The sequence below is a fragment of the Panicum virgatum genome, chromosome 6K, assembly GCF_016808335.1.
Source record: "Panicum virgatum strain AP13 chromosome 6K, P.virgatum_v5, whole genome shotgun sequence".
NCBI lineage: Eukaryota > Viridiplantae > Streptophyta > Magnoliopsida > Poales > Poaceae > Panicum > Panicum virgatum.
In genome coordinates, this window is record NC_053141.1 from 37578744 (window position 1) to 37593268 (window position 14525).

Sequence of the window (14525 nt, forward strand, 5' to 3'; positions counted from 1 at the left end):
CCTTATTACGTTTCCGCATTTACTTTATCTTGCGTGCCTTTATTTTCTTAGCTAGTTTGTTTAGGATTGGCTATAAGTTGCAAGTATTTTGGGGGTAAGTAGAGAGTAGTAAAGATAAACCTTAGTCATAACTAGCATGTATATGACGTGTTAGGTTTATCTTATGCAAGTAGTTTGAGCCCTAGGTTAAAAAGCGATTAGCGACTCTATTCACCCCCTCCCCCTCTAGGGTCGGACACCCCGGTGACCCTTACAAAGAGCCACGGCGTGCGACGCGGGGCCAGGTCGCGGCGGCGCATCCGTAGGAACTGTGGGGCGGCGGTGCGGTCCCTCCAGTGGCGACACACGCAGCGCTAGAAGTGTAGGCAGCGGCAGCCGGCGCAACACCATCTCCATGATGTCGTCCGGGAGCACCGCCAGGGATGGAGCGGTGGGCCCTTCTTCCAAGAGAAGCCCATTGGGGCGGGGCGGCGTTGCCGGGGTCGTCGCCCGGGGCACACCGGTACGGGGGTGCGGCGGCGGGGTCCACCTCATCGCAGGCGCATATGCGGTAGGCGTTGGGTCCACCACCTAGGTGTCAAAATGGTAAAGACAAATAGATTTGGGGACATATATGTAAGAAATGAAGATTGGGTGTCAAATAGATAAAGTTTATTTTTTCTGGTATTAAATTGGCAATTTTCTCCCATATAATCTCAAAAAAAAAACTAGGGTCCATATCCCAATTTGGACCGGGAGCGGTATCGGCCCAAGCCCAAGAACGCCATTAATTTCCATTTCTGCCGTCACGTCCACCGGATCGGAATCCAGTCACGCGAATTCCCTGACCGGTCGTCGTCGTCCCATCCGGCTCCGGCGACCTCCTGCCCCCTGCTCCTCCACCGCCGCCGCCCGCGGGTCCAGCCGAGATGGGGAGCACCTCCTCGATGCTCACCCAGTACGACATCGAGGAGGTCCAGGACCACTGCAACCACGCCTGTGAGTCTGCTAGCTCTGGCTCCTGGCCCCCTTCTCCGATCTGGGTCTGGTCTGGTCTAATCTAATCTGATCTGATGCTTCGCGGCGACTGGCGCTAGTCTCGCAGCAGGAGATCGTGTCCCTGTACCAGCGCTTCTGCCAGCTCGACCGCAACGGCGGCGGCTTCGTCTCGGCCGACGAATTCATGTCCGTCCCCGAGTTCGCGGTCAATCTCCTCTCCCAGGTGCGCCCGCCTCCCACCTCTGAACTCATCCCACGTCAGGCCACTCTCCTCCATTTCAGCAATATCCTTGGTTTTGCCAAGTATGCTAGGGGCTACAAAGCACGCTACATTGAGGGTTTTGGATGGTGCAAGGGAGTTGTGTGATCGAGGAAGTGTTGTTCCCTGATAGATTATTATTGAAGGTTGCTTTGTTTCTATCAGAGGCTCCTGAGGATGCTGGATGGGCTCAACTTCAAGGAGTTTGTGGCGTTTTTATCTGCGTTTAGCCCCCGCACAAGCCTGCAGCAAAAGATTGAATGTCGGTATCAGGTTCTTAAAATTTCCCATTAGCTTTATGTCCATATGTAGTGTGGATGTTCTCTCAGTAAAATCTGTTTTATGTCGGATTATGCTATTTTCTGTCTGTAGTTATTTTCAAGGTTTATGACACTGACTGCAATGGGAAGGTTGCATTTGATGACATCTTGAGCATCTTGCGAGATCTGACGGGTTCGTTTATGACAGAGCAACAGAGACAGGTTTGTGCTCTGGATTTCTTGTGCCTTCTTATGTATCACACGTTGTAGCAGAAAAAGTCTGGACCATTGCAGCAAAATAATTAATAATCTTCACTTGATTCCACTTGCTGCTTGAATGACTGGGCATGCCACATGCTTTTCACATGTTGCTTTTGCTTTAAGGGGCCACACCCTTTGGGTGTGTCCATCTGAACTCTTGATTTTGTACAAAAATAGCATTCTTAATGCTGGTGTCTACTTTTTAGTCATGATATTGGTGGGTGCACTTCTTGCAATGGTATGAAGTGCTAGTCTGCTAGATAGTTTTACCTGAGAAGTTATCTTGCCAAAACATAATGTCTTTACAAGGAGTTCATCCACAGATTATCTTTGTCTTTTTCCCAAGGAAAAGGCACTGTTTTATCATTCATAATTGCCACCATTTGGCAGATTATGTAGTATCCTGGAGGCCTACATTAGGTTTGAAAATGTTTATTGTTTTACCAATTTGCTGATAGTTATTTGAGGATATTTTGGTCACTATGATTTTGGGCTATCACTCCACCTCTTCTCCCTCTGCTGTACTCCTTTCTGGATGTACTTATCTGAAAACACATCTTGTGCATTACAGAAAGTCTTGACTCATGTGTTAGAAGAAGCTGGCTACACAAAAGATTCACATTTCACTGTCCCAGACTTCATGAAGGTAAGCGCTTCCTCCTTTAGCAGCTAAATTTACTCAGTCATAAAAGTAATCACCATTCATAATCTACTTTGGGCATCAAAAATTACTTTCTGCATATCAGAGTATACTATCTGTGTATCAGTTCAATTGGTTAAACTTGAATTATACTCGTAAGTTGATGGTTGTTAAAATTGAAATTTAACTGTGATCCTATTTTGTTATACTGAGTCAACCTTAATACCAGGCGTTATGACAACTCGGCAAGTATTGGGGTGCATGATATTTCAAATCTATTATTTGAAGGAGCGACACTTCTGTGGAAGAGCTCCTGTTTGTATTGCTATGAAATAACCAACAACAGTCTACATAGTGCATTTAAAGCATAGGGAGGCTTCAGAATATTTCTGAATAAGGATCTCAATATTGACAGCAGAAAAATATAAAATCTGTACACTGTTTGTGAGCAAGTGAGAACTGTCTCCTGAAATGTAAATTTTTCAGACAAGATTCATCTGATCCATTTCCTCTAATTGCGTACTGCTGAATCCATGAATGAAATGTTTCTATTATGGCACCTGCTTTCTGCAAATATCTTTATAACCAAATATAGTCATAGAACCATCTGCCACCTGCTATTGTCCATTAGCTTGTCTTAGTCATATATTCATAGCACATACACAATTGGACATTAGCCCTTGTTTTGCAGTAAATCAAATAATTGAAATCGTCAAGCATGATTATATCACAAGGCTACTACAGAAGAACAATATACTTTGCATGTCATATTCTGAAATATATGAAGTAATTATCTATATTGTAAAATTGTATCTTAAAACGTACCTTGGAAATTCTGTAGTATTCACTTATAAAGTTATGGCCCCTCAATGTAGCCACTACACCTGTATTACATTATTTCAGTTGGAAGGAAGCATCAATTTTTTTTCCTTGACAAACTTGTATTCCATTTTCAGATTCTTGGCAATTCTGAGCTCAAGATGGAGGTCGAAGTTCCCATTGACTAATAACTTAATAAGTATCTGTATAGTATTGTCATGCTGTTGCTCAGAGTGTGTTCATTTATGTTAGATTTGGTTGATGGTTTATTTATATCCTTGTAACTCAAATCATGATCAGAGTTGTAATTAAGCATACATCTGTACTTGCTATTTGGAGGTTTAGTTGACTCTGACATATGCTCCTTTCCACTTGTCTATGCCTCATGTCATGTTCCATATACCCTTACTGCCATAAGGTTCACTGCCAAGTGCCAAATATGTCAACTTTTTCGCAGATAATAAAAGCATCAGTGAATATAGGGTTCTCATTAGTACTACCGCACTGTACTAGTTAATATCTTGTGAATGGTCATAATCTTGTATATATGTGTTGATGAACTTGCCGTGTGCCAAAGAAGAAACTGGAAGCATGGTGAACATTTCAGATTTAACTGAAATATAACAATACTAAATTCATTTGGTCAGGGTGCACAAGGTGCCTGGTTGTTTATTCTCAGATATGCAGGACAGCAGAAGCCAATAATATTGTGTTGGATTTGTGCCTGTCATGGCCAACTTGAGGAAACCCTATAAAATGGTGGGTAGATTCTCCTCAAGAAAAATAGCTAGATTCTGGATGGAGACTGATTTTAAGATAACCTCCAGATTCACATCCCAAAAATAAATCGCACCTTCCTGTCTTTCTCTCTCTCTTAAAAGGAGGCGTCCATTGTTTTCCATGGCCTTCCTCTCTTTCAAGAGGAGGCGTCCAATGTTTTCCCTATTAATAGACAGTATCCTGATTACCTGCAAGTTCTTCCTCCCATGCAGGAAGGGATGGCAGAACTATTGGAGTTTAGCCAGGGAAACATCTTTAGCTCGTCGGTGTCAATCTTGGTAAGTTTATAACTACTCTAATGTGCTTATACCTTTTCCAAGTTATGTCCAATGGATAGAATTGGCGAGCTCAAACTATTTATTCTTAATCTCTGACTTTTGTTGAAACTGACCAGACAATCTCTTGTGCAACAATGAACAGTGTTGACCATCCAATCTGTATCACAATTCTTAGTTTGACATGTATTCTTGCATTTGCCATTGCTATGACCTTCACGGTAGCTCAATTTCTGCTATTTGGTTTCAATGTGTCTTGATTCCTGGTTGCACCATTTCAGCCAGTATGCTTGCCTTTTCATTTGCCTTCTGGAATGAGCTTGATTCATCTCCAAATTATTGTTGGCACATTCATGGATCAGTAATTAGTTCCATGGCAGAAGATCCTTACCCACCATGTTGTCATACATAGTTTCTAAGTTATTTTTTTTATATTTGTGTGTTGGTCCCCTGGCCAAAAGGATTGGTGCTTCTGTTAGCAGACAAAACTTAGGCCATGAAAATTTCATTTTATCAGCTAGCAGTTTAACCTAACCAATTGTTTTTTTCCCTTTTGATTTTGTTTCCATTATGGTTGTACCTTTCTCTGCTTGTCATCGAGAGAGAATAATTAGTAAAGGAAAATTCAGACCTAGTGTCTAATCAGCACTTAAGTTTGTAGATTATGGATATCACAGGAATACATGTGAGCAAAACATAGAATAATGTTATATTGAAGTAACAGTAAAGATTAAGTTGTAACTAGGATTGAGATCAGGACCTACATATATGTTGAATTGGCATATATAGTTTGCATACAGGCGAACGGGTGCCTAACTGGACTGGTTAGGTGGCCTCAGTAGCACTCCTCAGGTTCTGGGTTCAACTCCCGGTGAGAGCGAATTTCAGGCTGAGGTTAAAAAAATCCCCTCGCTTGCCTACACACCAAAGCACATGGAAAGTGGTCCCAGCCCGCCAGCCCGCTCTCACACGGGCAACGGTACGGGTTACGGCACCCTTGTGTAAGGGTGGGGCAAGGGTTCGGGGGGTTTCTTGACCTGCGTGAGATGTCTTCTCTTAGCTAATGCCCGGGGGCCGTCATATCCCCTGCACGTCAAGTTTTTTTTTTATAGTTTGCATACAGGACCTGTCATGTTTAACACTTGAAGTGATGGTAGAAGGCCAAGTGCCAACTGGTTCAAGCTTCAAGAGATGTTATGTTGGAAGTATTATCAATCTTTTTCAATTGCATTTATGTGTAAATGATATATGGTCGTCTACTAGATAAAAAAAATAATTGCTTCTGACTAGGATGGAAAATGACAATTTCATGAAAAACAAGATACTGTGTGGGATGCTGCATGAGGGGCCTTTAAGATTCCTAGATAATAGTGTACATTATAGAATATTGGTGATACATACATTCCTGTTCTAAAGTTTTACCACTGCTCATGCTTTTGTAAGGTAGTAAGACAGAATTTCTTGAGGACTATTTACTTTTCTGGAACTCAGAAATTTCTGAAGGATTCATCATGCAATCCTCTTTTGAAGTTTCAATTATTGAAACACTGGAATGCGTTGTTCTTCTCTTCTCAAATTTGCAATTATCAAGTGATAGAGAGAACTCATAAAGCTAATTATGCCCATGTTCTAGTGCCTGATTCTTGATAATATTAATTTAATATCTCCTTGTAAGTGAATGATCTATTCTCCATGCATAGGATTAGTCAACTAATACTTCTTATCCTAGTTTTCTGGTAATCAGAACACTGATTGAAGTTTATTTATGGTACAGGTCATAGATGGATACAGACTTTCATGTTAACGCAAATGACAAACATTGAACATCAATCAGGGCTTTTTACCAAGATGGCAGAAAACGATACTATTCAGTTACAGAGAGCAATATTCGCCCAGTACATTATGATGAAAAAGTTATTTATGGAGCTAGAAGTGGAAAGAGAAGCTTCAGCTACCGCTGCAAGTGCGGCCATGTCAATGATTCGAAAGCTTCAGAAAGAGAAGGATGCAGAGAGGATGGAAGCATGGCAGTACAAAAGAATAGCTGAGGAAAAGATGAACCACACTGACGGAGCACTGGAGATTCTAAAGGAGGTGATGGAGCTAAAGGAATTGGAGATCTCGTATCTGAGGAACAAACTGAAGGCGTATAAACACAAGCTATTAGATGCTGGCATTGATGATTCTGACATTGCTGATGAGACAATAGCTAGTAATATACCTATGTTTGAAAGCAAGAACGTGGAGAATCTTTGTCGTAAGATCAGAAGGAATTTCTCTCTGCCAACTTTGCGGTTGAATAAACTATATACTGATATTGACATCAACAAAACTGGTGGAGTACAATCAGCAAGGAGCAGGCCGAGTGATGATGGGTGGGAGCGTATTTCAACAGATGGTATGGCTTTAGAGCCCAAGAAAAGCTTGTCAACGGATGTGAACAGTACAGAAAAGCAAACTGAAGAACCGAAACCTCCAAGCAGTGAAGCTTTACATGACTCTCAGCCATTGGAGGAGTCTTCATGTTGTTCCTTGTTATCAGTGAGTCATCAGACAGATATATTAAGTGAAACAGCAGTTCAGGTCAGGGGAGATGTGGAATACACGGTGAACCATGATGGACCCAAGGAGTCTTGTTTAGGTACTGAAACGGGTGAACTAACAGTTCATCCTCTAAGTGGACTTGACCCGCTCCAAATTCCAGAAAGAAGCAATGTGACGACTGATTCCTCGTGTACTGGAAGTGAAATACTTACAGAGGAATCAGAACTGTCTCCCTCAGTTGCTGCCAAAGGGCGAGGGCCACGTAGTCTATCCAGGTTCGCTGCAACAAGAAAAATTGGATCCATGAATAATGTTGATAGACATGTTCGTCGAAGCTCTGGGAGTCAGACACCGCGAGCTGGTGTTGAGAGAACCAGATCAAGGCTAAAGCGCGTGCAAAGTGAAAAGATGGTTGAGCTAGGTGACCCTAAAACTAACAAGGAGCAGATCATAATGCTGAAGGAGGTATACGAGCAGCTTGGCATGATAGAGTCACACATGAGACCTTCTGGTTCTCAGGAAAGCCCCCGAAATGACACATCATTAGATTCTGTTATGGAGGTATTTCTTTTAAGCCTACTTTATGGACATTTTCTGAGCTACTTTGAGATAATTTGAATATCATAATTACTATTGAGGTCATTGAAGAAACTAAGTTGATCATCATTTCTTGAATGTCATAATTAGTAGTAAATACAACAATATCTTTTACTAAAATCAGAGTACATCCATAAATTATCTTCAGTGGTCCCAGCACTGCTCTGTGCTGCTTTTGACATGGTGTAGATTTCACCAGGAACTGCTCAATCTAATGCTATTCACCATTTAAAGCCAATGATCCTAGATTGTGTTCTCTTGTAAAGTTTATGTTGACCATGTAGAACAATGTTGACCATCCTAGATTGTAAAGCCAATGTTGACCGCCACTGTTTCATCCGTGTGTGCCCATGTAGAACAAAAAAGGGGTAAATGAGACATGAGATTCTCATGAAGTAATAAGCGTGGAGCCTACACACTTGCATTTGTTGCCTTTTCTTGTATAGAGTTACCTTCTCTAATAGTGCAAAACTTTTGCAACAGGCGGCTCTGTCCTTCTCCATATAACCCTGTCAGGCTTGTGCCATCTGAAGCATGTCTTGAGGCCATCTGGTGGCAATTCATGTTTCTGAATCTGGCGGCACATTATCGCATACTTCACTTTTTTGAGGGATAGCAAAACAAAGGCGAGCCCTTTTCTGTTTAAATATCTCCTTCATCAACGCAATACAGTGAAAACTGGGGAATGTGTGGGCACAGTTCACATTGTTAAATCTAGCGCCATCCCAAAAGTGCGTATGTTGTAAGGTTGTTCACTTGTTTGCGCAGGCATTCGCCTGCTGGCATGTTCGATTGTATCTGATGTGTATATAGATGAAGGTAAGGAAGACAAAGGCGGGGTATGGAGAAGGGCAGGTGCAGGATTGTGCTGCAGATAACCTTTGCTACACTGAGTATTCATTCGCACAGTGGCATCCCCCTGCCAGAACATCTCAGTTAGTTAATTCCAGGGCCTGAGGTGCCCCAAAAAAACGTCATGAAAAAAAAATCGTGATTTTGGCTAAGACATGTATCTGCAATCTGCATCTTCGTCAAATTCCAAATAAAAACTTGATCTCGACACAGTATAAAAAAAAGAGAAATCAGACCTAGCCGCGTCTTTCTCGGCAACAAGGGGCCCTTAAGTCTTTCTTGACAAATCAGAGTATCTGGAGACATGCCCAAAAGGTTCCCTCAGAGACCACCGTACAATGTCATTGTCAGCACAGGTTTGCTCAAAAAGAAGTTTTAATTAAGTTGCTCAAAAAAAAAATGTCAGCACAGCAGCAATTCCTAAGGACCTGCCTGAACCTTCTCTGTGCATAGAATGGTTGATAGAAGTTGGTTCTCTCAACCTATGATCACTGGGCGTGGCTTAGCTATTTTCGTAAGCAACAGCTACACCTAAGCTGTCTAAAAAGGCATCATATGCCATCATCGATGCAATCCAAAGCTCAAAGGATATACTAATAGTTTCCGAATCATGAATCACCAAGCTGGAATTTCGCTGAAGGCATGCAAAAACTTTGTCACCTGTCATTTCATCCCTCCTCCAGTCCAGGCCTACTGCTGGCTTTGCCTCCAAGATCCAGCTGGTCCTTGAATTCTCCAGGTACATTCCAAGCCGTCGTTTCCATCGCCGTTTCACGCGGAATGATGTGTGTGTGTCATGCTAGACGAGAACAAAGACATTTGCTACTCTCAGACAAAACACCTCTAAATAAAAAGAAAATGGCGAAAGTCAATTGATTGGACAATGGACATGGATTAGTCACATGGTGATTGTGTGGTAATTGTGTTTAGCCTGAAGGTCACATACAATCACACATGGGCGTTTCTTGCACGGGGAAACTGGGCCAGGCCGGTCACCTAAAAACTGCCACAAACTTTTTCTGCTGACCAGTGGCGATGGGATTCAAGGATCTCTCAAGCCCGGTTTAGTTTTCAAAAAAAATTCTACAGTGCATGTCACATCAAATATTTGAACACATGTATGAATCACTAAATGTAGTTGAAAAATAACTAATGACACAATCTAACTGATTAGCACGAGACAAATTTTTTAAGCCTAATTAGTCTATAATTAAATATTAATTATCAAATAACAACGAAAGTGCTACAGTATCAAAATCCAAAAAATTTCAACGGATCTCTGCGGTTCCGTGTGATGGGCTCACGTGACGGCTAGTATACGCCTATGTGCAACGCACATGTCATGGGCGGCTGGCCGACGGCACGAGCAACCGCCAACCGCGAACAAGCAAAGACTTTCTCCAATCCGGCTGGAGAGCTGGCCGCGACATGCCGTGTGGTATGGCGACAGACTAGGCCCCTTCTGAGCTGCTCGAGTTCTGCTAGATTTCGGTAGTGTTCGGCCAGGATGTGGCTCCGTGCCATCAACAGCGTAATGACTCGACCGGGTGATGGGGCGCCATGGCATGAGGATTTTTTTTTTGGCTTCGTCAGGCGTACGTTATGCTGTCAGGCGCCTGAAGGTAGAACACTAGAACAGGTACAGGATGTGGCTGTTTCGATGTCAAAATTCTGCAGCCGAATTGCTCCAGCTATGCCGGGTTTTTTTTTTGACCACACGCTGGAGCAGTACAGATACAGTTAAGATCATGGTCTGCAGTCTCTTGCTGCGAACCTAACTGAATTTCATAGTTGGTGCTGGTTAGGGGTTACTGATAAATACAAGTGGCCATGACTTTTGACAGCAAAAAATTCTGTTAGGGGTTGATCGGATCTGCCATAAAGTTGTGCCCATGATGTCACAAGGTCCCTGCATATTTATTAGCTGATTTAGTTTAGAATGGTTAAGGAATTTTTGAAAGGAAAAACTATGTCTCTTTTCCAATCTCTTTTTATCCATTTGCATTTCCAGCTAGGGAATAAAGTATGAAGTGTCTGAAGCATGTTGAGGGATAAACAACGGATGCACGAAGGTGAAAAGAATATGTTGACCATGAGAAAGAGATGACTAGAAATAGGCCCGCCAAACCTGAGACCTTAGCATTTCTTATATACTTGTGCTTTCCGAGGTCCACTGAGGCTTAGCCACAGGTTACTGAAACCACCATGTGTTTCCCATGAACACTTGGTCAGCTCCTGTTGAACAGCACTAGTAGAACAAGCTCGCCAGGATCCCACGCAAAGATTGCCAAACTGGGCGCACTTTTTATTCATTTCCTCCATGGTTTCTTTGTTTCCCCGTCGCTTCTGTGTCAAATCAATTTTTTTTCATTAAAAAAAAGATAATGAAGGGTCAACCATTCATATCAGAAACCAGACCTTAAACCAGTCGTCACGTTCAGAAATGAGCTGCTTTCAGACATCACTGAAACTGGAAAGTGACAACCGAAAAGCATTCGAAATTACGGTTGGTCGGAAATACCGATGCTGCAACAGTGCAACGCATGCCAATACTTCCCCCGGCGCGCGTGAAAAATGAGAATTCGGCTGCACAGCTGATGTTTGCTCGAGCGGCAGTAATCGGTCTCAGCAGGCTTGCTTGCAAAACAGTCGCCTCCCCAATCAAGAAATTCTGCATCGACTTTGACATCTGAAAAATTCTGAATCGAGTAGCAGCGCCTTTCCGTTTTGCCATCTTGGACCCGGTAACCCGGGTGCGTGGCGGCACTCAAGGTTTGACCCCGCCGGTCAAGGCTGAGCGAGTGGCCGGATCTGTGGGATCGCCGCGCCGAGTCAGTTCATGCTCTTGGCGATCAGAGCTCTGCTGCCGGGTTCGGGCATACCGGCTGCAGAACCATTCGCTTACCATTTGTTCAGTTAAACAGCAGTTCTGATTTCCTTTTTTTTTCGTCAGTGTTTCTCCGGAGTACCAACCATGGAAAACTTTTTGCCGTGTACCCCGGCACGAGATCGACGGCGACATCGTCGCTGCGCCACACGAAGTCAAACCAAACCCCCCGCCCCAAACGGCAAAACTGACAAATGTTGTGATGGTCCGCGCCGCACGCGCGCACGGACGGGCTCGATCGGTGGTTCAGAGTTGGGTGCCGCCGCCGCCGCCGCCGGTACGGGGCACGTCAGAGCTCCGGCCTCTGGGGTCCCGGCGACCTGGCACCGGAGGTTGACACGGCTAGTAAAACCCGATGAGATGACGCCAAGGTCGCGATCGACAAGGGGAAGCGGCCGGTGGCGGCCAGCGCGAGCCGCGAGCGGGCGGACAGGAGGAGGTTGGGACGTGAGCAGCAGCTGCCGGCTCCCTGTTTCTCACTGGCTCACTGCAACCTCGGTCAGCTGCGCGCCTTTAAAAACCCCTCGGGTTTCCACCTTCGGGCAGCTAGCTAGCGCGCGCCGGCCTCACCTCGCGATTGCCCGGCCACCCCGCGCGGCGGCGACAGCCGGCAGCCGACACCTCTCTGTTCTGCGATGGCCAAGCCCCGGAGGAGCGCCGCGACGGACGGGGACTCCAGCGCCGCCGTGGGCGTTCGCGGGGAGCCGGCGGCGAAGCGGGCGCGGAGGAAGAGCGGGCCGCGGGAGAGCCCCTCGCGGCGCAGCTCCGCGTACCGCGGCGTCACACGGTAAGCAACCCACGCGCCGGCCCGGCGCTGCTCTGCTCTCCGGTGCGTGCACTTTCCCCTGCCTGGCGGGCGGCGCGGCGCGGCTCACCGTCGCTGATCGGCGCAGGCACCGGTGGACGGGGCGTTTCGAGGCGCACCTCTGGGACAAGGACGCGCGCGGCGGGTCGCGGGGGAAGAAGGGCAAGCAAGGTTGGTGCCTGCCAGACCGCTGATCCCTTCGCGATTTCCTTCCTCTCCATGTGTTCTTCTTCTTCCTGTTCTGTTCGCGGCGACTGACCTCTCTCCCCTTCCGCGTGCCGTCGTCACTCGGTGCCTGCTTCCTCCGCGCGTCCGAGCAGTTTATCTCGGTGAGCATCCTCCTCGATCCAAACCCGGTCGGCGGCGCCGCCGGCCGCGGCTGGCTTCCTCGTGCCGTTGGGGGCCGGTCCTCATCTAACGTTTCGTGCGTGTTCCCCGGCGGCGTTCGCAGGCGCGTACGACGACGAGGACGCGGCGGCGCGCGCGCACGACCTGGCGGCGCTCAAGTACTGGGGCCCCGGCACCGTCCTCAACTTCCCGGTACGCGCGCGACTCGCCCCGTCTTTCAGGAACCGGAGCGCAGAGCCGCCGCCGAACCGGGCTCTGATCGATTCAGAAATTGCCGTGCAGCTCACCGGCTACGACGAGGAGCTCAGGGAGATGGAGGGGCAGCCGCGGGAGGAGTACATCGGGGCGCTGCGCCGCCGGAGCAGCGGCTTCTCCAGAGGGGTCTCCAAGTACAGAGGCGTCGCGAGGTGCCAAACCAAGTGCCGCCGCCATTGGCAATGCTTCGAGCGAGACCGTGCTGGTCGCTCAACTGACGAGGATGCGCCGGTGCTCGATCCAGAGCTGAGCTGACACGTAGTTGCTGCTCTTGCCCCGCAGGCACCACCACAACGGGAGGTGGGAGGCGAGGATCGGGCGCGTGCTGGGCAACAAGTACCTGTACCTGGGCACGTACGGTGAGCACGCGTTTCTCCCTGACGAGAATCTATTCCCGTCGCGTGAGTCAGCATGGGTTATCCGAAAGGCAGCCGGCTGGCTGGTGTCGTTACTGGATAGGTGCCTTTCATGATTTTTCAGAAATAAACGGGTTTTGATTTTGATGAGAGGGGGAAAGAATGCGTATAAAGAACTTAAGATGCAGAGGTGCACTCCTCCTTCCACGCATTCTGAAACTTTGCTGATGTGTTTGCCCGCTCGTTTTTAGCTGGGTAAACTGAAGTCAAAAGGTACGGTCTTGAAGAGGACGTGTCAAGAATAAGCACAATGTTCAGTCTGAAGCTGGTCCAAAGTGAATTCGATGGTTCGCTTTAGCCACTAAACTAGCCATTACAGTTTTCACTTTTCAGCTGTACTATCTGAAATTCGAAGTGTTGAAATTTTGTGAAGAATCAGGGCATTACTATCACGGCTTAATTATTACTCCTCCATTTGCACGGTTTGTGCGGGGCCAGCAACGCAAGAGGAGGCGGCGGTGGCGTACGACATCGCGGCGATCGAGCACAGGGGGATCAACGCCGTCACCAACTTCGACATCGGCCACTACGTCAGCCACTGGCAGCGGCACCGCCACGGCCGCGGCGGCGGCAGCCTCGGCGCGGCGGACGCCGCCGCCCCGGTCGTCCCGTTCCAGCTCCCGCCCCCGGACGACTCGCCCGAGCGCCCCGCCGCCGCCGGACTCGACGAGACCACGGGCGCCGCGGGCTACCACGACGGCGACGGCCACCCGCGGCGCGAAACCGCCGCGTGTCCCTTTCTCGGCGACGGCGCGCAGCATGTTGCTGACCAGGCGGGACCGCCGGCTCGTCACGCCGCACCCACGCCGTCGGCGCTCGACCTGCTGCTGCAGTCGCCCAAGTTCAAGGAGATGATGGAGCAGGTTTCAGCCGCGGCGATGGTGGAGGCGGACAGCAGCAGCAGCAGCAGCTCTGCTGCGGCGGCGTCTGCATCATCGGCGTCGGCGTCGGAGTCTTCGCCTTCGCCGCAGCCGCCGTTGTCGCCGCAGCGGCTGCCTGAGATCAGCGGCGGCACGGCGGCTCCGTGCGGCTTCCCGGACGACGTCCAGACGTTCTTCGATTTGGAGAACGAAGACGCCATGGGCTTCACCTTCGAAGAGGTTGACACGTTCCTATTCGGGGACCTCGGCGAGTACGCGGCGCCCATGTTTCAGTACTGCGACCTGGACGTTTGGCCTGCATTGGACGTCTAGTGTTAATGCACCTTTTTTTTTCTTTTACAAACTACAAAGATACTTGTACTCATAATATAGTAGGATGAGAATTGAGAAAGGGTACCAGGTGTTTTGCCTTGCAAGAGATCAAGAGTAGGGCATTAGTTCTTTGTACTTACTCTACAAATTTTGCTCCAAATAGTTAAAATGGCGAAATACGCGCTTTTTCCGAAAAAAAAGATCTCGAGGTGTTGAAATTCACATAGAGAAATTATAAATGCTTGACATTAATATGTCATACATTTTGGTTCTTCAAATACTTTTTCCATCACACCTCTTATGTAGCAATCCCCTAAAATTTGTTTTCAGATGAGTATCACGGTGGACACTTGAAA

At 47.1% G+C, this 14525-nt stretch overlaps 2 protein-coding genes across 3 annotated transcripts; both read left to right on the forward strand.

Moving 5' to 3' along the window:
* Positions 1–762: 762 nt before the first annotated feature.
* On the forward strand, positions 763–8417 carry LOC120712489 (calcineurin subunit B-like). 2 transcript variants are annotated; one of them, XM_039998278.1, is made up of 9 exons: positions 773–978; positions 1077–1201; positions 1403–1510; positions 1610–1719; positions 2330–2404; positions 3355–3976; positions 4210–4275; positions 6047–7377; positions 7897–8417. In XM_039998278.1, exons 8-9 carry the CDS (start codon positions 6070–6072, stop codon positions 7918–7920), a joined length of 1332 nt encoding a protein of 443 aa, XP_039854212.1. In that variant the 5' UTR covers positions 773–978; positions 1077–1201; positions 1403–1510; positions 1610–1719; positions 2330–2404; positions 3355–3976; positions 4210–4275; positions 6047–6069; the 3' UTR covers positions 7921–8417. The 2 variants fall into 2 exon arrangements, with proteins under 2 accessions (XP_039854213.1, XP_039854212.1); XM_039998279.1 differs by lacking the exons at positions 4210–4275; positions 6047–7377; positions 7897–8417 and having other exon boundaries at positions 763–978; positions 1403–1499; positions 3355–3596.
* A 3212-nt stretch (positions 8418–11629) lies between these two features.
* On the forward strand, positions 11630–14360 carry LOC120712490 (AP2-like ethylene-responsive transcription factor At2g41710). Its single transcript, XM_039998280.1, has 7 exons — positions 11630–11939; positions 12046–12128; positions 12278–12286; positions 12409–12497; positions 12588–12712; positions 12843–12919; positions 13415–14360. Exons 1-7 carry the CDS (start codon positions 11788–11790, stop codon positions 14167–14169), a joined length of 1290 nt encoding a protein of 429 aa, XP_039854214.1. The 5' UTR covers positions 11630–11787; the 3' UTR covers positions 14170–14360.
* Positions 14361–14525: the final 165 nt, after the last annotated feature.